We start from the raw sequence: 24,373 nt of genomic DNA on the forward strand, positions 1-24,373 counted from the left end.
CACAAAGTAGGTATGGAGCCAAATGTAATTTTTAAAACTCTCCATACGCTTGGTATTAGTAAAATGTTTGTGTACCGGGCTATTAATAGGTGCAATGAGACCTCCTCTGTTTGTGACAGAAAAAGATCTGGCCGCCCACGTAGTGTTCGTACGAAAAAGGTGGTCAAAGCAGTAAGGAAAAGAATTCGAAGAAATCCTGTCCGAAAGCAAAAGATTTTATCTCGGGAGATGAAGATAGCACCTAGAACCATGTCGCGTATTTTAAAAGATGACTTAGGACTTGCAGCCTATAAGAGACGTACTGGTTATTTCTTAACTGATAATTTTAAAGAGAAAGGGTCATAAAATCGAAACAACTACTGAAGCGGTACGCAAAGGGAGGTCATAGAAAATTTTTGTTTACGGATGAGAAAGTTTTTACAATTGAGCAACATTTTCACAAACAAAATGACCGTATTTATGCTCAAAGCTTTAGAGCTTCCTTAGGGAAGCTTCCCAATTAGTCGACAGAGTGCAACGTGGGCACTATCCGACTTCAGTGAAGGTTTGGTGGGGTATTAGCTATGAAGAAGTGACTGAGCCATACTTTTGTGAAAAAGGTATCAAAACATCGGCACAAGTGTATCAATATACCATTCTTGAGAAGGTAGTGAAACCTCTTAACAAGACCATGTTCAATAATCAAGAATGGGTCTTCCAGCAAGACCCGGCGCCAGGTCATAAAGCTCGGTCTACGCAGTCTTGGTTGGAAACGAAGGTTTCGGACTTCATCAGAGCTGAAGACTGGCCGTCGTTTAGTCCCTATCTTAATCCGCTGCATTATGATTTATGGTCAGTTTTGGAGAGTACGGCTTGCTCTAAATGCCATGATAATTTGGAGTCCCTAAAACAATCTGTACGATTGGCAGTGAAAATTTTTCCCATGGAAAGAGTGCGTGCTTCTGTTGATATCTGGCCTCAACGTTTAAAGGACTGTATTGCAGCCAATGGAGACCACTTCGAATAAGCATTTTATACTTTAAATTGTTTTATATTTATGTATTAAACTAACACACTGTAAAAGTAATAAATGTTTTTTGCAATATATTTTATTTTTATTTTTAATTGTAACAGTATTTATGGCCAGACTAAGTATAATTAAGATCACTAAATCGCGTCCTATGCCTAGTGTTGAGTAATCTTGCATCGCAAGCTGCAGCCATTTTTGCAATCCCATTGCTCAGTTTGTATAATAATAAAAAAAATTGCTCAGTTACGTATACAACAAGTATGCAATTTATATATTAAAGTGAAACTTTTATCACATCGTCTCAAACTTTTTCGTCCGTGTGTTGCATGTCGCGTGACGGTCAGCCGCGGAGTAGGGATAAGGTGAAAGGCGCTCGTCAGAGCAGCCAAGGCCAATAGGGCGGCGCCTATAGTTCGCAGCAGCTGACCGTGTAGTGTATAGACTTACTCATTTGTGCCAGTGCTCCACGCTATTTTGTTTGTTTTTGTTAGTGTTTAATGTAAATGTTAAATGTCTATAATGTGAAAAAAAGTTTCACTTTTACCATTTCATAGTTCATAAAACCTATCCGTTTCATAAAACCACGCAATCCTTTGTACTGTTAAAACTGAGACCTTAGACCTCCATTCACCCAGATAAGGGATAAAAAAAAAACAAAAAAAAACTCAATAGGTCATCGGTCACCCCCACGCTACGCTACGCTACGTCTTCTAGTAAGTTGTCCCCATTCAAAAACTTTCCGGCCCCAACAGCCTCACAATGTGATTTATGAGAAGGCTCTAGGTTACTCAAAGAGCGTTAGAGAGAGCTATGCTCGGAGTTTCCCTACGAGATCAAATCAGAAATGAGGAATTCGCAGGAAAATCATGTTAACTGACATAGCCCAAAGGATTGCGACGTTGAAGTGGCAGTGGGCAGGGCACATTGCTCGTAAAACGGATGCAACGGAATATTGCAACATAATTTTCACCAAATTCAAGATATTATCTGATCAGGCTAAAAAAAGCTGCACACGTAGGAAGGATCGATTACAATATTGTTATGCTCGTACGAGTAACGCCATCTATTATCAAATAGTAAAACATATATCAAAACGACTATAGTAGAATTATTTTGTCCGTGCAGTTTGGGTCATAAAACATCGGAACGGTGAAGCGAGTATTTCGCTCTCTCTTCCACTCAAGAGCCTTATTGACGGGCTTAGTGATGCGCATTATTGTTGTCGATAAGCATTATCGATAGTGTATTTAGTTTTGTCATTTTGTGGGTTAGTGATAAAAATGAAAGAAAAAAACACTAATCGAACATTTACACCACATATCGCCGCAGCAAGTTACGAGAACGGCAGAAATTAACACTTTGTAACTTTTCGGGATTTATTCTTATTTCAGTGAAAATTTTTAACACATTGTTGATAACAACACGTGCAAATATTATTTTGAATAAATTCTGCCGTTTTGATTTAGTAGCCATTGTGTCATTAATGAAATTCAGAGAACGAATGCATTAAAACACATGTCTCTTCGACATAATGTACTATAATTTGCAGATGAGTACAAATGACTCATAACATAACAATGTCTCACCACCCTTCGTATACCACCCCGTCGCCGTGTACCTGCCTTCGATGAATAATTTCTTTTTATCGATAATGACGTTGCACCCGCGCAACATGTTCACCGCCCAGTCGGGCTATGTTTTATGACCCAAACTGCACGGACAAAATAATTCTACTATAGTACTATTGAGAATATTCGAGAATTATTATGCTAGTACAAGTAACGCCATCTATTGATAAAGAACATACAACCTACAGATCCAACCTACTAGTACCATCGATTTTTTTCTGGAAAATTGTAGACATAGACGTGGTGACTATAAGAGCGTTGCATAGACAACTGACAACATGAAGGCTTGTAATCAGTTCTATTCGAAGCGAATCAACGAACGGATCACCCGAAGTGAAGCAAAATGAGTGAATTGCAACACTTAAAAAGTCTATTTCAAGTATCGAGTAATTAAGTTCAGTTTAAATCTGCATTTCGGGGACAGTTTGTGTCTATCCAGAGCCCTTGCGCGTAACAATACGATAATATAATTACTTTGTACAATCATTTTTAATTCAGCCTGTTGTTTACGCTGGTGTTTAAACAATATTCGCTTATTAGCTTCAATTGTATTTCGTATTATTAATAATCGTTCCTTACTCAAGTCGCCTTATACAAAAACAACGACACATTTTCAAATGCAGCTTATTGAACCCGCTCCTCATATACGGCAAAACGAACTAATTATTTTTTCTCTATATAGATAAACGTTCTCTCAATTTACTTGGAGCTGACTGTGTACTTAGTGCGAGTTTTTTAACGTTCTAAATAGCGTAAAAGCTAACTCAAATTTGTATGCAGTTGGAACTGCGCTACTAGCGGCAAACATAGGTGAACGTTTCAACTCCATACAAAGTTGAGTTAACTTTTACGCTATCGATAACGTTAAAAAACTCGCACTAAGCACACTGGTTAGTACTGGAGTTTATAGATATCACAACGTGACTTCGACCACCAATCTTAAGACATAGTGTCTACATTTGCTTTTTTTTCTCTACCTATTCGATGGTAGTCTAAGCTCTTCCAGCTATGCTATGGCCTGAGAGAGTTTGCTAACACTGGCCCTAGCAAGAGCAGTGCTTCGCAGAATCTACCACCGGTTCGGAATCGCAACCCACCGAGAAGATCCAGCGAGAAACTCAGTGGGTGAAATTTGTATAACCGCTACCCCAGCCTTCAAACCGGTACACATGATCACATCGCGGCAGAAATGTCACTAAAGGCACTAAACCGACGTCCTTCTAAGATGACTTTGTCTGTAGTGGGCCTATATAAGTGGTGAATTTGAATGCAGGTTACTTTGTATATTTTAGTTATAACGGCTTTCGAAGTGTGCACTTTAATAATTATAAGAAAAAGAAAAGAAAAAGAAAAAGTCAAACAAAATGAAAAGCAATAAAATTTTATTTGCACTTAAAATTAAAGAACATAAATGGAAAATCAAACAGAAATAAAATAAATTATAACAGGAAACAATTAAATTGTAATTGTCTGACGAAATTAAAATGTAACTAAATGAAAATTAACTTTGCGCGACTTTGTTTTTCTGTGACAGGATTATTTTATTATTCTCAGCTCAATTTTAAATCAATTTCTGTCAAATAGAACATAGAATTTGACAGTCACAGAAAAAAAGCACGCATAGAACTAAAATTGGAATAATTATTCCAAAAGACTAAGGAAAAATCTAAACAGAAAAATCAATTAGTAAGTTGGTTAATAATAAACGATATACATAGTTTTTTGTCTCTTTCTTATTGTATTTGAAGCTGGCTGTCACCGAAAAAGACATACTGATGTATATAATAATCCTGTGTTCCCACATTTATTACTACATGATTAACAAAAAATAACAAACACTCAGAGCTTAAACGTAAAGTTCCCCTTTAGACATAAAAGCACCTACTTAGTAGGCTTTTTATGCGTATTGTAATAGCATTATATTATAATACAGGATTTAATTCCTCGTAATTAATTTGCAAACGCTACTCGTATAAAAACTTACAAAATACAAAATTGGAATGTATCATGAAGTATATACATAATAAATAACAAATCATTAAAAATTAAAATAAAATGTACAGTTAACAAAGACGATTAAATAAATAAAAAGGCATGGTAATAAGTTAAAGTCATCATCAAAATGCTAGGCTTAATCGCTAAATAAAAGAAAAAAAAATAACACATTTACAGCGAACGAAAAAACCGTTCTAAATTCAAAAAGCTTCCGCAACTGAACGGCCCAAAACTAGCACCACTACAAGAAAGAAAAATAATTATTATAAACCTCGAAATTTCCAAATTCAAACAGATGACTAGTTTCGAAATTCGAACGATGAAACGTCAAACTATGATTCCATTACCGACCTCCTTCGAGAAGGTGACCTGGGGTAGGTGCAGTTTGCGGCGGTCCAGAGACTGGCTGGTCGAAGAGCAGGCGGTTGGGGGTCGCGCGGCCGTGGCGGGTGACGCCAGAGCGTTGCCACGTGGTGACCGTGGTGGGGGTGGCGGTGTCGACTCTGGCGGGGGTATTGATACTTGGGCTAGCCTCGGTCTAACGCCTACTCCATTAGGCGGTACCCTTCTAAATGTCTCCAATTGGAGTATCTGGCCTGCGGACCTGTTACAAATGCAAATATTAGACAAATTATAATACATACTTCAAACACACAGCGACATTAAGCCAATAACTTAATTACATCTGTTACGGAAATTTTTTTTTAAAAGTAAAAAATCTTTACCTTTTGATTAAATGGGTTTGTTTCAACACGCATACAGGTTTTAACTAGAGTTTAAATTAAATATTTAAAATAAGCCATTTATTATAATAACTCAAATATCCGACCACTCACTTCACAAGATTTCTAACTTCCTCTTCAGATGCTGTGACGACGTTCTTCGAGCCAACAAACACAATGTAATCTCCGGCTCTCAGTCCAGCTCTTTCTGCAGAGCCCCCTTGGGCAACCCTCTCGACTCTTGGTGGTCTGGTCCATACTACGGTGAAACCAAAGCCACCTGCAGTACCCCTTAGGAGTCTGAAAGAAAAAGATTTTGAGACTATAGTCAGACCAATGGATGGATATCCTAATATTATTGGTGTTTCATTTATTTAGGTAGGTTTGGTGGTCTGGTCCATATTACAGTGAAACCAAGGCCACCTGCACTACCTTGGAGAAGTCTAAAAAAATTAGATTTTGTGACTATAGTCAGACCAATGGAAGGATATCCTAGTATTTATTGGTGTTTCATTTATTTAGATAGGTTTGGTGATCTGGTCCATATTACAGTGAAACCAAAGCCAATTGCAGTTCCTCGGAGAAGTCTGAAAAAATTAGATTTTGAGACAATACTCAGACCAATGGTTGGATATCCTAATATTATTGGTTATTTATTTAGATAGGTCTTTTGATTTAAAACAATTCTCTAACTAAATTGGTTGATTGGCTGATTGATGGTTAATACTCACTTTCTAGTTGTGGTGAACGGGGTTCTGCCATTCCGTTGGGGCCGTCTCGGAGCCGATGGATCATCCGGAGGGTCCAGCTCCAAGTATCGTAGGAAGAGGTGCTCGTCCGCTTCTCTTTGTAGTGCTGCGGCTACCGCCTGGGCCTGACTGGCTGTGGTCGCGGAGGGACCATTTGTAACACCTAAATTACAAACATCTAAATTACAAATTGTAGTTAAAATTTTACTAGTGGTAGGACCTCTTGTGAGTCCGCACGGGTAGGTTCCCCCCCATCCCGCCTATTTCAGTGAAGCAGTAATGCGTTTCGGTTTGAAGGGTGGGACATCCGTTGTAACTATACTGAGATCTTAGAACTCATATCTCAAGGTAGGTGCATTTACGTTGTAGATGTCTATGCGCTCCGGTAACCACTTAACACAATGTGGGCTGTCACCTCGTCCAACCATCTAAGCAATAAAAACAATAAAAAAAATGAAATTTTTTGGCGACTATGTTTAGTATTTTGAGGTCGATCTGCATAAATATAGGTCTTTTGTTTTTAAGTCCATATTTCTCGGAGATCTCAGCCTGACTACAAAATCCATTTATTTCTGTATTTAGAAATTTCTATCACGTACAGTTGGATGTAAGGCTCGTTAATAAAGAAGAAGAAATGTTATTATACGTGCAAATTGTGACGAACCGTTTTAGAAGTCGTCGCAGCCACCACCCGGCCTATTACTGCCGTGAAGCAGGGGCTTTTCGGTTTGAAGGGTGGGGCAGCCGTTGTACTTTAAAAACTGAGACTTTAGAACTGCTATCTCAAGGTAGGTGACGGCATTTACATTGTAGATGTCTATGCGCTCCAGTAACCATTTAACATCAGGTGCGTCGTGAGATCGTCCACCCACGTAAGCAATAGATAAAAAAAATAAAAAAGAACCTTTATCGTTGTGGTTCTCTTTGGTTCCATCGTTGGTGCTGGTCTCAATGTTGTCGGTGGCCATCTTGGGTCGTTCGACTTCAGCTACACGATCGCCGGCTCTCTCATGTGCCAGCGGCGCAGCGTTGAGGCCACGCCCCGCGTTTTGCTGCAGGAAGTAGGTGCCCTTGATGTCGCACTCAATAGCATCTTTCAACTGGAACGAGACACATCCTAGGAACTCGCTCCGGCTGCGGACAAAGAGATGGAAATATCTGTAGAAAGTGCATCTAAAAAGACAGGATAGATGATGAATTGTGATGAAGATGATCACTTTTTTTTATTGCTTAGATGGATGTGTTAAGTGGTTACTGGAGCCCATAGACATTTACAATGCGCCACCCACCTTGAGATATAAGTTGTAAGGTCTCAAGTATAGTTACAACGGCTGCCCTACCCTTCAAGCCGAAACGCATTACTGCTTCAGGATAGAAATAGGCAGGTTGGTGGTACCTACCCGTGCGGACTCACAAGAGGTCCTACCACCAGTAATCACGTAAATGATAAATGAGTGTAAGTTGAAAATGTTACGTGAATATTGTCGTTTATTAGTGGCTCTGGCTTCTAGTTGATAGAAATTACTGAAGACATTGTTTCAGAGTCTACAGAAGTCCGAGAACGGGAGGTTTTAAAGCATCTCTCGAAAGTTAATTAAAATAGGAACAATACCAAACAAATCTAGGACATGACAGTATTCGCTTCACTTATACGAATTATAAAGCGGATAACATCACACACACGAACAATAGCGTTAGAGAGTTAGCTTTTTTTCGAAATTTCTTACGAAAGATATAATTCGTTAACAAAAATTAAAATACAAAATATGATGCTTGCATTAAGTAAATGAATACAGTACGAGGAGTAATAAATAACCTTACACCCGTTTTTTTATTTGGATAATCGTCTCTCGCTGATTCATTTGCATAATCAAAGTCGTAATTGATACCAAAGCTTTGCATTGTGTTATAGAAACACTCACGTTCATATACGTGCATTAAAAGCTCCTTATTCGCGCTTCCTTCATTTGCGCTTTCACTATTGTCACGCGGATTAAAAAAAAATCGACCCAATTCATATATTTGCGCCTAAGATTTCTTTATTCGCAGATCTAATCGATACATCGGTAAAAACCGATTTATAAAAAGGATCTCAATAAGTAGGTACGCAACCAAATATCCTTTGTAAACGCGTCGTCAAATGGACTAATGAAAAAAGTAAAATAGATTTTATTAATATTAGTATGTTCTTATTTTTTCACCTAAGAACGTAACCCCTATAATCCCATATATTATGTAAATTATCATTCCGTATTCGCCTTTTCTCCAACCACCCTGCGGATAAAAAGCTTTTACTGTACTTAAACGTCGGATTGGGATCAGAGGGTTTGTGACCTACATAAATTTTTAGTACTGAGATCTTGATAAATTATTAATCACCTGTAATCACTTGAAATTGGATCTAAGCTTGTTTACGCGGTATTTTAAGTGGGCAAGTCGTATAGCCTAATTGCTTGGATATTTAACTGATTTTTTTTTAAATTACCACAGTCTTGTGCCCTTGTATTATGTACCTTTATTATTTAATCATTAATTTATGTTAATGTGTGTATAACGTAAATATGACCATACGAATTTAGTTTCTAGAGTTTACCTCTTTAGAATCGATATCACTAAGGCCCGGCATGACAATTTCATGGCAGTAAAATCGAGCGTTGACAAAAAAGCGAGCTTTTTCGATCGAATAGAAAAAAAAACCATATTTTTTTTTTATTACCGGTGGAGTACGAAATTTCCCGCACTTATAAATAATATAGAGAAGGAATAAGAGAGAATATAGTGCACAATGTAATTTTTGTTAATTATGCATAAAAATACATTAAATCATTAAAAAAAACATTACACACACTACCATGTATTTGCCACACCCTCGCATGCATACTATTTCTTTATTGTCAAACTTTTCTTATTCCTTATAGTCTGTGGTCAAATTGAGAATAGATTAAATATTGTTTGTCTTTATTAATATTTGTCTAAAGTATAGTCTTGGCTAAATCTGTAATTATAGAAGTATAATAGCTGTCTTTGACAATAGAATCATAATAGTGTACATACAAACCTAGAGTTTCAATTATTTTTTGTCGAATTTCGATTACCGGGGCACCACTAGTATTGAGTTAATATACTAGCGTAAGATTTTTGCTACACGATCAAATTTTCTAGTTGTTAAGAAGGGTGATAATTGTTTTAGAAATTAAAAAGAAATTCATTTTATTACATACGTTTATCAGTTTCATTAATCATGTAGTCCAAGTCTATAGAAGCTACTTCAAAACTTGTTTAGCTGTTATAAATAAATTAAATGATACAAAAAAATGAAATAAACGGACTGATACTCATATAATATGAGTCGAAAAGTAAATAGCTGATAATTGAAAGATTTTTAATTTAAGTTTTAATGTGAAACGAATTTAATATGAACTAGAATTTTATCATCATCCAGTAGCCAGTATTATTGGTCAAAATAGGCATCTTTTATTGATGGCTATTTGATAATACCGGGAGCGTTTATTCATTTAGTACATCAACCGCCTTTCGTTATTTGAAGAGCAGATTGAAATGCGTCCGACAATATTCACTTAAAACTGTTCTTATGAAACTAGTAAATAGCTGTAACTATACTGAGACCTTAGAACTCATATCTCAAGGTGGGTGGCCGCATTTACATTGTAGATGTCTATGGGCTCCAGTGACCACTTAAAAACAAGTGGGTTGTGAGCTTGTCCACCTATCTAAGCAATAATAAAAAAATTTAGTAAGTAACAGTTTGGTTTTTAATAAAATTTAATAACAATATGACAGTTTCCTGTTTCAGTAAAAGTCCTTCTTCAATTTATAACCTTCGGTCAGGCCAGACGTCTTTTAGACATCGGACGTAAGTGTACACGACGCGGATGATTCATCAAGAAAATGGACGCCCTCAATTCATTATGACACCGTGTAGTGACCTACATGCATAATGTGATAGTTTGCGGTTAAGTACCATGGGAACTGGAAACGAACGTTATTTGGATAGATGACTTTTTAAAATCCCAATTTAAACAATGCCATACCGCTTTCTAGCGAAATAGTTGGACTACATCGTAATTGGAAGACCTCAATGAAAATTATTTAAGAAATTTGTTCACCAATTAAATAATCGTAATTGGAAGACCTCAATGAAATTATTTAAAAAATTTGTTCACCAATTAAATAATCGTAATTGGAAGACCTCAATGACAAATTATTTAAGAAATTTGTTCACTAATTAAATAATCTAGTATCCAAAAAAAATCATGAACAATGTGACTCTTGTAAGCTTTCTTCGTTCACAATTCAATGAAACTATTTGAAAGTAAAAGTTAAGGTGTAACATTACAAATAGTCTTGCGTGTTCTCATTAGCATAGCAACATAAATAACTTCGCCTTAAAGGGAAAGTTCGACCGACCTTGCGCTGGGGTGAAACTGATAATTCCACAACCTCGAAAAAATGGTGCCTGCCAAGTTTTTCAGTTTGCACACTAAATAATAAATTGGTGATGCTATTTCCGCCCAATTAGTAACGTTAAGTGTTTTGCCCCAGTTCAGCTTTCTTCTGGTTGGTGTTAGATAGCAAATACCAACCAATTATGTTATGGGTGTGACGGAGGATGCTACGAATACCGTGGACTGCCATGAGAACAGACGAGTCCATTCTAAGGCAGCTAGACATCCGAAAAAGGCTCTCTTCCATCAGCCGGGAATGTGTTATGAACTTCTTCGGATACATCATGCGGTCTCCCAGACATGAATTAGAGAAGCTCATAATTACGGGTCGCATAGAGGGCAAGCGCGCCGTGGGCAGAACACCAGCCAGATGGTCAGATCTAGCAAGAGAAGCACTCGGTGGTAGTCTGTACCATGTAGTCCATGCCACCCATGATCGAGCGCATTGGAAGTACCTTGCATGCGGTCGCGATCCTCAGTAGTGAGGGAACGATATAGAAGAAGACCAATTATGTTTAAGCTGCTAATATGACAATTATGTTATTACAATTTTTTAAATTCATATAATTATAATGGTCGCTCAATTAGTTTATGAAAAAGAACAAAAGTACTGACATATTTCTAGTGGAACAAAGAAAACGCCAGTCCTTATCGATTTTTAAATTTATTTAATACCGTCGCTACTTCATTGAGCTTGTTAATAATTAATTGCACCAAACTAGACTCAGATTCCATATAGGTGATTTAATGCGTCCTACTCAATCAAATCGCCAGTTAATAGCTTTAATTTCCTCACCGAAATTGGAAGGATATTGATGTAATGTCGATTGGGCTATTTTAATCGGTGACACTGGTCTCGTTTGCGAGCTAATATTTGTTCAAAGTCGTTTTGTAATCGCGAGGACTTTTTTATCTTCGTCATGTCTGTGAAAGATCCTGTTTTGGTTGCTCCCACATTGTGACCGTATTGAGAAATCGAATTTTGATTCAGAAAAAATTGGAGTCTTAGATAGAGTTTTAATATGTACAGTTTTGTTTATAGCCTTCAAAATTAAAGACAAGAATGTGCACAAAATAAAACTTGCCTTTTACGTTTTTTTTTTGGTATTTACATCTTTTTTTTTTTACTGCCCTTGTAGGCAGGCGAGGATACGGCCCACCTGATGGTGAGTGGTTACCGTCACCCGTGGACTTCAGCAATGCCAGGGGCAGAGCCAAGCCGCTGCCTACCGCTTAATACTCTCCAGAAGCCTTTTTTAAAGAAGGACAAGTCATCGCGCTCGGGAAACATTGTGGAGGGGAGCTCCATTCCATAGCTGGATGGTACGTCGCAAAAAAGACCTCTGGAAACGCACTGTCGATGATCGCAGCGGTTCCAGATGATATGGATGAACTCTGCTCCGATGGCGGGAGGTGCGATGATAAAAAAGAGATGAGGGGATCATCTCAAACAATTATCGACAATTCTAACGGCCCTCCTCTGTATGGAGTCAAATGGAAGAAGCTGGTATTTGGGAGCCCCCGAGGTGGGAGCAGTACTCCACGCGAGGCCGGACTTGTGCTTTATAAAGCAAAATCTTATGGCCAATGTTCTTCTTTCAATGCACTTGTTTTAATTTAACATCGAGATAATTTATAAAAAAATCCTCCACATGACATTCAACATTAATAAACATCTATAGGTTCGTGCAAGTTCCATCGTTAGGGTTCACAGAAGCTTCTAAAGCATGCAAAGAGCCTGTCCGTTAAAGGCTTTTCCTCCGGTGCTATACATTCGGGTGCATATCCATGCTGACTATAGTGACGAGGGGGACACCAATCACTTACTATGGTGGTTGTCACTCCTCTGATAACAGGCTGTTCGCAGTTTCGGTCTCTTTGTCTATAATATCGGCCGGAAGGCTATTTTTCCTGGTCCTTGGCTCCGGGGGGTCCCATTCAGGGAGGCTGTTTTTCCTGGACAGCTGCATGTGGCGGTGGGTGTGCTGGTGGGAGCAGTGCTGTCGAGGCGGGGGATCCTCGCGACGGGTCTGACTCAGTCCGGCGACGGTTTGGGACACGAACGACATCCCGAACTTAACTTTGATTCGGTCTTACTGGAAAATGTAACTTTTTTATTCAACTTGTAACATGACGCACGTGTTTTTAGTTAAATTTCAAGTTCCTATATCGACCTATAGTTAAAACAGAATACGACTTTTCCATTGTTAATGAAATTGCTTCGATCTTATTTCATTACTTAAGATAATTGATATCGTTAATGATATCTTATTTCTAAGGTACATTGGAGACTTTTAGCATGTCGTGTTCATGTCGCATAAGTAAAATCCAATTACTGTAAATAGGAGCAGTAACGCGACCTTTTAATCGAACAAAAGTACTTTATGTTTAGTACTAAAAAAATTTGGCGCCAAATTAAATGGAATTGGAGTCGCTAATTGAAAAAAGAACAGAAGAAAATCAGACATTACAGCAAACGCTATTAAAGCAAATTGTTTTCAGAATGCAGCCTTTGAACAAGTTTTAAGGTAACCCTGATTGATATTTTATAGGGGTCCTTATCCTGTCTGTGGGTCCTTCTTTTTATAGAATTTTCAATTAGAGCATTGCAAGGTCATACGGACCCAATATTATCTTAACAATACATCTGACCTTATGATTCTGATTTCAAAGACTCATTTATATTTTCCAAAATTTTGATTTGTAAATCGATGGATTTCTAATAAAAGTATCCTTGGACGTGCGATATAGTTTGCCGTTAGTTTCTACTGTAGATAATAATAAAAAATGAAACCTTTAGGCTTACAACTTAAGAAGGTATTCAGAATAGAGAGATTTCATTTCAGAGGTTAATACGTGACGTGACGTGACGTGACGTGACGTACGTTAAGATTATATTACTAAGTCAAAAGTAGCTTTTGGTTGTGTGGTGTCGGTCTAAAATGGCACCGTCCCATCTCCACCCGTAGATATCGGAAAAGGCGACTAAAAGGTTCTCCGAAGAAGAAGCAGCAGTTTTAGAGAAAACTGCTGCAAAAAAAGGTTTTTTGTCTCTCTGTACTCAGAGGAGTACTTTACTTTTTTTTACATAGTTGGGTGGACGAGCTCACGGCCCATCTAATGTCACTGGGTTATAGGAGCCCATAGATATTTACAACGTAAATAGTTCTTCTCTCATTACTTATTTATATGGTTGCCGTATTTGAATGCTTTTAGCATTTAGTTTGCTTTTAGTAAAGATTGAGTTTATTTAAGACAGTAAAGACAAAACAAAATGTATGTGAACGTTTGACTCAGCAAAGGACGGTTTTGGGTATGGTTAGCACCAGCGTAATCTGTATTACTGAAAGCGATTTCTTAATTAGGCGAATTATCGAAAAACGAATCTCTAAAATTTCTACACTACCCAATAAAAATACAATTTTAGGGTACTATAAGTTCAGTTTTAGGCCCATTTATTTAGTAACATTTCTCTAACCCAGTGGTCGGCACACTTATTAGCCAAAGAGCCAAATATGCAAACTATAACGACTTAAAAAAATTTAGAGTCAAATCTGTTTATGTAGTTAAACATTTATAGCTGTGAAGGTTTTGGCAAAGTTGAAAAAGAAGAGAATGGAAGAGAAAAATTAGCTGTGCCGACCCCACATAGTGGGATAAGGTGGAGAAAAAGAAGAAGTAGTTAAACATTTATTATTGTAAATCATAAAATAAATGCTATATTGTATATTGCTTAGATTAATATACTTAATTGACATCGGTCAGGGGTGCTGATATTAAATGACCGTACATACTATTAACCGGCTTTTTCGTCCATAGCCGGATAATATTAGAGGCCGGGCAAGCCCGTAGGATATTTGTGCCAGAGTTTTTTATCACTGGTGGTAGGACCTCTTGGGAGTCCGCACGGGTAGGTACCACCACCCCGCCTGTTTCCGCCGTGAAGCAGTAATGCGTTTCGGTTCGAAGGGTGGGGTAGCGGTTGTAACTATACTGAGATCTTAGAACTTATATCTCGAGGTGGGTAGCACATTTATGTTGTAGATGTCTATGGGCTCCAGTAACCACTTAACATCAAGTGGGCTGTGAGCTCGTCCATCCATCTAAGCAATAAAAAAAAAAAAAACCACTCTCAAGAGTTCAAAAGCCGCACTTTGCCGACCTCTACTCTAACCTTACCAACTAACTAATATCACTATCGCAAAACAGATCAATACATTTGAAATTTACGTAGGTTTTTTAATCAATGCCAGTTTAGAAACTGTAGCATGTAACGTTTAAAAGTGAAACACCAAATTGATGTCGATCACGCGACTTCAAAACGAAGTGCCAGATGTTATCGAACGAAATAAATCAATAGTTTAATTTTGGCTCAAAATATACTTTATCACTAGGACTTCAGATTGAAATCCGTTGGTTAGGTTAATATGAAGATAGGTAGGTAAAGATTTGTAAGAGCCTATAAAACTATCTATTGCAAAAGAGGTTTTTATTGCTAACATTGTTGTACAAAGTTGTGACTCGCCTGAATTTAAGGGGCTACCGGAGCCAATGGATATCACATTCAAATCTCAATTGTAGTATAACGGCTATCCTACCTTGAACGCAGGGACCCATAACGGCTTCGCGGCAAAATAGGTAGGATTGTGGTACCCGAACAGTAGTCAAGTGAAGATGAGAGGAAAGTAGTGGGCAGCTGGTCCCACCCTCCGACTACACTTGAGTGATTAGACTTTGAACTTTGAAGTTTAATGGTGGTAGGACCTGTTTTGAGTCCGCACGGGTAGGAAGCCGTGAAGCAGTAATGCGTTTCGGTTTGAAGGGCGGGGCAGCCGTTGTAACTATACTGGGACCTTAGAACTTATATCTGGTGGTAGGTGGCGCATTTACGTTGTAGATGTCTATGGGCTCCAGTGACCACTTAACATCAGGTGGGCTGTGGGCTCGTCCACCCATCTAAGCAATAAAATAAAAAAAGTAATCACGTGTTCTAAGCCAAATACCCATTTGAAATATAATTGAGACTTCGATCTGATATTACTATCAAATCTATTCATCGCATCATTTCTGCTTTGCAGCGATTCAGAACTGAATTTATTTAGCTATCGCAGATTAAGCGACTATTGTAGCTTCAAAGTGAGTGAAAACTGTTGTCGTATTTAAAGAACTGAGTGGGTACGGCAATCATGTTTATCTGGAGCTTTAGTAGGCCCTTATCATGAAGTGCTGACTCACTTTCTTTCGACGATACAGCAATTTACAAAAACAGTGACTTGGAGTTATGGATTTCTCTTTTCAATGCATCCCAAGCGGATACAACTTTTGATTCTCTAATCACAAATGAGCTCGAGCATTTTCAAAAGGATAAGTTTGATAGCAGTTAGTAACGCTTCTACCCTCGTATGTGACGGCTGGCACGTTGCCAAATCTGTCGCTTTTGAAGTAAACAAGCCTTTTCCTCGTGCTGACCTAAATACATGGAGAGAAAAACCCGTGTGAACCATGCCACGGGTGCAAGCGATGTAGCTACAGAAGGTTGTTTGTCACGTAAACATTCTAGAACATAATTTAAAATATGGGGTACCTACTACTACCTACCTACCTACCTACCACTTAATCATATGGTACTGAATATTAAAATATAAAGTTAGATTTAGGGTCACATTGCCTCAACTTAAGCTTTACGTGTATAGAGCTTTTCGATGTATGTACAAGTAGGTATATTTAGTTGCAGAATTGCATGGATACCTTAGTTACTTTTCCTCTCCCTATTTGCTACTAGCCTAAGGGGCTATTCTAGCTTCTCGTCGAGGGATTAGGTACTATAATCCCGTGAATAGTTGAGAGTCCAAGTTAACAAAAATAAAACTAGATGGCGTTGGTAGTTTAATTAACTAAATGCGTAGTAACGATAAGATACACATCTACTTGTATTTTTAATAACTTGTTACAGTTACATTCTAAATAGTAATATGTAACAAACTTCGCATGATATATTTGTCACTTAAAGACAATGTATACATAGACAATATACTGTTTCTTAACAAAATCTACCATTAAGTACATAGTTACACTCTATTAATAACAAATGGCATTAATTGCAGATTAATACTATTTGTTTACTGTATAGTCCATGCACTTTAGCATTTTACTGTACTTTAGAAAGTATGAATACTTAAAGGGTAAGATTTATGTTAAAATTAGTTTGTTTTTAAAAAGAACCGTAAGTCAGGAACCCAAGAAAAAGCGATTAAAGCGAAATTGAATTATGGTTTTGTTTATGTTGAGAAAGGTAAGCTTCGAAATCAGTTTATAGTTTCTCGGTACGCTCGCGTCGAGAATATGTCGTCTTCTCGCAATAAAACTGTATAATCTCAAAACTTACTAATTTTACAGAAGAGTGCGCACGTCCTTACGGATCCATCAGATCCAATAACCTTTGCATTAGACGCCTTCAGCTCTAACACTAGGAGCAGGCTTAGGGACCTCGGTAACCGTACTCGTCGAGCTCGACAAAGAGTTCGCCGTGCAACCTAACCCATGAATCAGCTCGCTGAGTTTCTCGCCGGATCTTCTCAGCGGGTCGCGATTCCGATCCGGTAGTAGATTCGTTCGTGAAGCAGCTACTCTTGAGCTGTTAGGTCTCCTTCAGAGGCGCTCAGGTAGCTGTGAGCAAATCCCACCCCTCCTGGCTGAGCCTTTGCTCGCACACCTGTCCTGGTGAAACTGGAAAGGCCTCCGGGCCACCAGTAATCCTTCAATCATTAAAAAAAAGAAGAGTGTTTCAAAGGTTTATAACATGTGATATTTTTAATATTAATCATCTTTGCAACATTTATATTTTATTTTTTACCAGTTACATTATGTCTTTTAAAGTAAGATAAAATTATGTATTAATTTTGTTAATAGTAATCAGAACATAGGTAAATTAAAAAAAAAAAGAAAAAAGTGTGTGTGTCCGCTCCGACGCACGACTGGAGTTTACTGGATATAAAAAATTAAACGAAACAATACGAGAAATAGTTCTATATTACGACAACACGATACACTACAGATTATTAACAAATTAACGAGACACAAAACAAACGACTAACAAATATATGAAAATACAATAATGAGAGAAACGCGCGATCAGTACGAGGCTTTGTGGCGGACTGCCGGCGCAGCAGCCCGGCGCGCATTTCGTGTGACATGCGCATAACGCATTTCGTGTGACATGCTAGTACGATTTTGGTCCCCATAATTTTCATACCCCGGGCCTATATATGTAAATCGATTCTAAAGGAGTAAACTCCAATAAACTCCAACAACACTAAAACTAAACTACGCTCTTTTGACCAAATGATTCCGCATATTAACTCAATTTCGAATATTTTTGGAAATTGTACACTTTTAACACCGGTCACTCACATGCGCACGAATACGCAAACCCGCAAGTGTAGGACGACATTTGCAAATGATTATGCAAAGTTTTCGCTACATTCGTGGTTTTCCAAGCTGTGTCGGTTTTATAACAGACATCAAAGCGCGCGAACCGCGAACCTTCGCGTAGTCTCCCACACATTCGTTTGCCCAGTTGCGCCGACGATTGCGAAGGTAACGGACGTATCGCCATTTTCATATTTTCATAGTTCGTGACGTCTACTGTGTAGCGTATCTTCATCAAAAGAAATCCCATAAAAACAGCATGGTTAATGATGTCTGGGAAAGAATTCAAAACTCTTTTTCTCTTCAATGTTCTATTGATGAATTAAAAAGGAGGAGAAATTCGTGAGACATTCGTAAACAAGTGTAGGAGGAAGCGCAAACGGGTTCGCAAATTGAGTATGCGAACCCATTTGCACAGCTGCTAAGTTTGCGAATGAATGTTTGACGGCCACTCACATGCGCGCAAACATTCGTACAATGTACGAATATTTGCCCGCATGTGAGTGGCCGGCATAATACGAAAAGACGATGTGTCGCGACTTTGCTCGCGGTCCGAGAACCATTTCCATGCATTTATACATGTTTATATCGTAAGAGGCATTAAGTCTGACCCCTCCAATATTAAATGGCAATCACGACCACTCTATCGAGAGTGTAAAGATTGATCAGAAGGAGAATAAATTTTTAAATATAGTAGATATTATGGAATACCTGATTGTACTAAGCAATTTGGGTTTAGACTTTACGTATCAAGTCTAGCTGCATTCTTAATGTCAGGTGACATTAATTACTGGTTGTAGGACCTCTTGTGAGTCCGCGCGGGTAGGTACCACCGCCCTGCCTATTTCTGCCGTGAAGCAGTAATGCGTTACGGTTTGAAGGGTAGGGCAGCCGTTTTAACTATACTGAGATCTTAGAACTTATATCTCAAGATGGGTGACGCATTTACTTTGTAGATGTCTATGGGCTCCAGTAACCACTTAACACCAGGTGGGCTGTGAGCTCATCCTCACAACTAAGCAAAAAAAAAAGGGGAGTACGGTCATCTAGAGCATTATAAGAAAAAATCTTTGATTGTGGACGTATAATTGTCCATTATAAGTCACAGCAGGTTGTGTTAATTGAAACATTACTGATTGTTCGGCGAACACGATTTTTGTTTTTTATGAATGACCAGTAATCGGTGGCTCGGAGGCCTTTCCAGTTTCGCCAGGATATGTAGGGCAAAGGCTCAGCCAGGAGGGGTGGGACGATTTATTCGTTTTTTTTTTCTAACTATTCTAGTGACCTCGAGGGGTCTACTAGATTCACCGGGCGGGTAGATAAGCTTAAAGGCCCTGACCACGTTGCTAACACTAGTCCCAGCAAGAGCAGTGCTTTGCAGAATCTACCACCGGGTCGAAATCGGAACCCACTGAAAAGATCCGGCATGAAAGTCAGTGGGCTGTGTCTATGGGTTAATTTACTCGCGGAACCGTTCGTCGCGTTCGACAAGAACGGTGACCGGTGCTTGTGGTACCTAAAAGCATCGATAGTGGATCGGAAGGATCCGAAATGACGTGCGATTTATTCAAAATATCATTTCCCTTATGTTTTGGGAACAGACATCGAAGGCAAAAAAAATCCGAGCGAAAAAAAAACAAATTTTATATCGTTTTGGGTCCGGAAATAGCTTTTCATAAAGAAACATTATTGTAAAAATATAACGCAAATTCTCGTTTCAAAAAAATCTAAATTCGACTTATTTGTTTTTTTTTTATAGCGTCGATGAAGGACCTCACGGCTCAGCCGATGTTGAGTGGTTACCGAGAGCTATAGAAAAAAAAACGGTATGAATACTTCCCCTCTGAGACATGGATCAAAGACTAAATTGTATTTTTCAACAGCTGTCTCACCAAACCGGAATGTGCTTGACTGCCTCAATGCAGAATTTCAGAAGGTAATGTTACTTGCCATACGGGCTTTTTTAATCGCTTTGGTGGTGGACGAGCTCATGGCCGACCTGATGTTAAGTGGTTACCGGAAACCATAAACATTTACAACGTAAGTGCCGCCACCCACCTTGAGATATGAGTTCTAAGGTCATAAGGTTCTAAAGTCATGAGGTTTATACAGTACAACGTCTGCCCCACCCTTAAAACCGAAGCGCATTACTGCTTCACGACAGAAACAGGCAGGGTGGTACATACCCGTGCGGACTCACAAGACGTCCTACCATCAGTAATTACGCAAATTATAATCCTTCGCTGTAGTGGCTGGTAGCCTAAGCTATTCCAACTACTCACAGACCGATAGGTGGGCTCGTAGCTCAACCTGAGAGAGTAACACTGGCCTTAGCAAGAGCAGTGCTTCGTAGAATCTACCATCCCATCGAAATCGCGACCCGCTGAGAAGATCCGGCGAGAGACTTATTGGGTCAAGTATATCCACAAAGTTTCACTTGCAAAGAAATAACATATTGTAGTTTGCAAAGTAGGACCGATGCTAGTGCAAACACGCTTAAGTACTTGTAGTAGCGAAGCTGTTTTTTATTTGTGTGGTTAGTGACGTCACGGTCCATTGATGGCTGAGGGTAATGGGCAAACGTCAGAACAGGGGCGAGGCGTGACCCGGCACACCTCCGTTCCACCACAAACTGGTAATGTAATGACTATTAAATGTAATGCTTTTGTTATGATTTCAAAGAGTATAATGGTTTAGATATTTTATGATAGCATTCGGTTGCTATGTAATTGCAATATCATTAACTTAATTTAGATCAAGTTCTTTGCAGCATCTGAAGATAGCACCGTGAAATAAACTTGTAGTTGAAGTGCAGAATTAACTCCACTCTCACAAGCTCTCTAATTTCTATGGTATGTATCTCTAGGTCATGATATTACTGTTACATTAATTTCATGATATTGCTATGACGTTAGGAAAAAAAGTGTTTTATGTTAATCAGAAATAAATCCTTATTTTAATAAAGCCTTATTTTATTACACTTTTCTTTTATGTAGTTTTTGGCATTAAATATAATTAAGTCTTAAATTGTTAGGAGGCGGCGGATGAGTACTGTAAAAACGGAGACCTTAGAACTCATATCTCAGGTGGGTGGCAGCATTTACGTTGTAGATGCCTAGAGGTCCGGTAACTACTTAACACCAGGTGGGCTGTGAGCTCGTCCACCCGCCTAAGCAATAAAAAAAAGGCGCATAACAACGTACACTTTCTTCAGGCATTCGTTAGAAGTCTTAATCTTATTGTGATTACAGCTGCTGTCTCTCCAAACTGGAACGCATGACTGCTTCTCCACAGAAAGATGTAACAAATCAGTTCGGTTTAGAATTAATATTACTCGTCACATAATCTGAATTCAAGAATACGAATCACCAATCTAACAACATCACGCGCGTGTACTTTAGTCAACGAATGTGAAAATCTATAAAGTCTTTGAATTTTCTTAGAAAAAGGCATACAAATTTGTGAGGCGTTCCGCACATCCAATAAATCTACAAACGTGTTAAGCCGCTGTTCCAGATAAGATTCACGATTTAGCCACAATTACCTCGTGCCCGTGACGAATGGAATCCATAAAAGTAATTCCGAAAGGGGAACACGTTGGAAACAGACGCTGTGTTTGTTCAAAAGGCGTCCCGTGTTTGTTGGAGCATCAGGGTCGTATAGGGATCTTCGACTTTGTTAAAACTGTTTGGATTCGCGGCAGGTAAAATGTGGTTTAGTAACATTTTGTGAATTTGTTTTTGTTGTTTTTTGTTTCATGACAGAGAAGGCTCCACCGATAAAACTGAAGCGACATACAAAATAAAACTTGTCTAACTTTGAGCTCCACGTGGACAAATGTCACATCACGTATATGGTGCTTTAGAGTCATTGCAATTTTTGTCAACACTGAACTTAATATAAGAAAATACATTTTTTAATAGTTATTAGTGAGACGAGAGACATGTTTGCTTTCTTCACTGATGAAGTTTAAAGTTGTAGTTTAAATATTATTTTATTTCTATAATCTCTCTAGCAGAACTATACATCTGTATAAGAATTATATAATAAGATGTTGAATTTTTCAACGTTTCTCATGAAAAATGACATAATTTGCATATGTGACGTTATCGTACTGTATGGGCGATATGTAAATAATAAATGGTTTCAGACTTTAAATTTCGTATTAAAATGTAACCAGGATATTTTGAAAACAATCGCAATACTGGTCGCAAAATTTTGCGTGACAGAGATATGGGTGAAAAAGCTCACGGTTCGCCTGGTGTTAAATGGTTACCGGAGTCCATGGACATCGGCAACGTAAATGGGCGGCGTTTACTTGAAAACACGAGTTCGAAGTTTCAAAACGACGGCTCATCCCATCCTTCAAATCTGAACGCATAACTGCTACGTGGCAGAAGTAGACAGGGCGTTGGCGCCTATTGAGGACTCACAGGACGCCCCACCACGAATAAGGACACAGTCTTAGAATGCGACCGGCATACTCGTTGTTGTGAACCTCTTTGCTATTTTGATAACTAATGTAGTTTTTTTATATACTTCACTTTTTTTTTTTGACGTTTTGTCTTCATTACCCATTTCTTTCTGTTTTCTTAATTTTCTGTTTTTATTAAAAAATAAATTAATCATTCTCAACTTGTTTCATCGTTTATCATTTTACAGAGATTTGTTTAGTTTGTTCATTTCACTCGTTATAGTAGCCGTTAAAAAAATTAAGGGTACAATAAAATAATAAGAAATGTTGAAAGTGAGCAACCCTATCGCAAAGGGATTCCCATTCATGACAATTACCTAAAAACCTAGAGGCGAAGTTTTAAAGTCGCTTTTAAAATAGCTCTCCGCGTCTCATTTACGCATTTACGTAGCGAGTTTAGTTGAATTCTTGTGAAAGATTTATAAGTTACCGCGTGATTCTCATAGCTGCTTTATTAATCACTATTAAATTCTACAAGTCGCCTTCTGACAAACATCACATCATAGAGCAGGATTCTAAAAAAATTCTCTTGAAATACGCCGATGCGGTCTGTTCATATTGAACAGTGGAGTAGGTACCATCACCCTATTTGTTTCGCAAAAGAGACGTGAGTTTCTGTTTGAAGTGTGATTACAATCATCATACAATTTAGGCTTGGAAGTTATATCTCAATTTGCATGGTGTTGCTTATGAGCTCCGGTAAACACTTGATAGCTCATCTACACCGATAGAAACATACTTGGGGTCGAATTGGTGCTTGGATTTACATGCGTCTGGTTTGGGTTTTTAAGGGCACCTAACCCAATGATTAGGGGCTCAGATACGGTAACATTTGTGAAGTGTAATCCAGGATAATCTTATCATGAGGTCTGTTTAATAGAAATTACTTTTAAGGCCGTCAGCGTAAAAATGGTTTAACCCACATTTTTTCATATTCGAGCTTATATATTGCGATTTATTTAAAACATAATAAATTTTGATGCAGAACCGGTTTATCCCTAGTTTCACACGTAGATAGCAAGCAGATGGCTTTGTAAACATTATTTTTGCGCGAATTGTTTTTGGCTACGAAGCGATGTAATTATTATCTCCATACTAACTATGGTAAGCTTAGGTCATCCGGTCATCGTCCTCGTCGAACCCGTCGCTTGCGCTGGATCTTCTCAGTGGGTCGCGTTTCCGATCCGGTGGTAGATTCTGGTCTTGCTAGTGTCAGTGTTAGCAACACTCCGGTTTGAGCCCCGTAAGCTCACCTACACGTTAGGGTGAAGATGAAATAGCCTCTCAAGGCTATCAGAACAGGTAAGAAAAAAAATTACGTCACTTTTACGCTGACGGCCTCATTTAGTTTTAATTTTCCTATTTCCGTTACGTGTCCAATGCGTAATGCCTCGTTTATATACTCGCCGAGTACAGACGAATAGGCTCGAATAGGAACGAGCATCGAAGCGATTTATTCGGGTGTAATCGGCTATACAACGAATACTCGTCATTCTCTGCGCTGAGTCGTTCTTTTGGCATGATTCAAAGGGTTATGGCCGAGTTCACGAGTCACATCGTGGATATGGTCATAAGTGTCTTATTATCCGTGGGGGTTGCACGAGCGAATTTTTCAAGCAGCTTCGAAAAAGCTAGCTTGCGACATAAAAAGAGAAACACGTCATCTTGTCCTGCTTTTATATTTATACTAGCGACCCGCCCTCGCTTCGCTTCGGAAACTGTAATTTATTATTGATTTCTCCATTATTTAGTGCATGTTATTATACATATAAACCTCCCTCTTCAATCACTCTATCTATTAAAAAAAAAACGCATCAAAATCCGTTGCGTAGTTTTAAAGATTTAAGCATACATAGGGACAGACAGATAAAAGGACAGAGAAAGCGACTTTGTTTTATA

General features: G+C 38.4%; 1 protein-coding gene across 16 annotated transcripts in view; it reads right to left on the reverse strand.

Moving 5' to 3' along the window:
• The window catches only part of PsGEF (Protostome-specific GEF), an 81,869-nt gene that overhangs the window by 28,205 nt on the left and 29,291 nt on the right, over positions 1-24,373 (reverse strand). For all 16 annotated transcript variants that reach the window (XR_016324282.1, XR_016324281.1, XR_016324283.1 and 13 more), the window contains exons 5-8: positions 7,008-7,237; positions 6,086-6,266; positions 5,469-5,654; positions 4,984-5,236 (exon numbers count right to left, since the gene is read on the reverse strand). Coding sequence is in view for 12 of the 16 variants with exons in the window: in XM_089733432.1 (XP_089589558.1) it covers positions 4,984-5,236; positions 5,469-5,654; positions 6,086-6,266; positions 7,008-7,237 (850 nt within the window). In the remaining 4 variants the exon portion in view is untranslated. The remainder of the gene's footprint in view (positions 1-4,983; positions 5,237-5,468; positions 5,655-6,085; positions 6,267-7,007; positions 7,238-24,373) is intronic.

The sequence above is a fragment of the Bombyx mandarina genome, chromosome 15 (assembly GCF_030267445.1).
Source record: "Bombyx mandarina strain Sakado chromosome 15, ASM3026744v2".
NCBI lineage: Eukaryota > Metazoa > Arthropoda > Insecta > Lepidoptera > Bombycidae > Bombyx > Bombyx mandarina.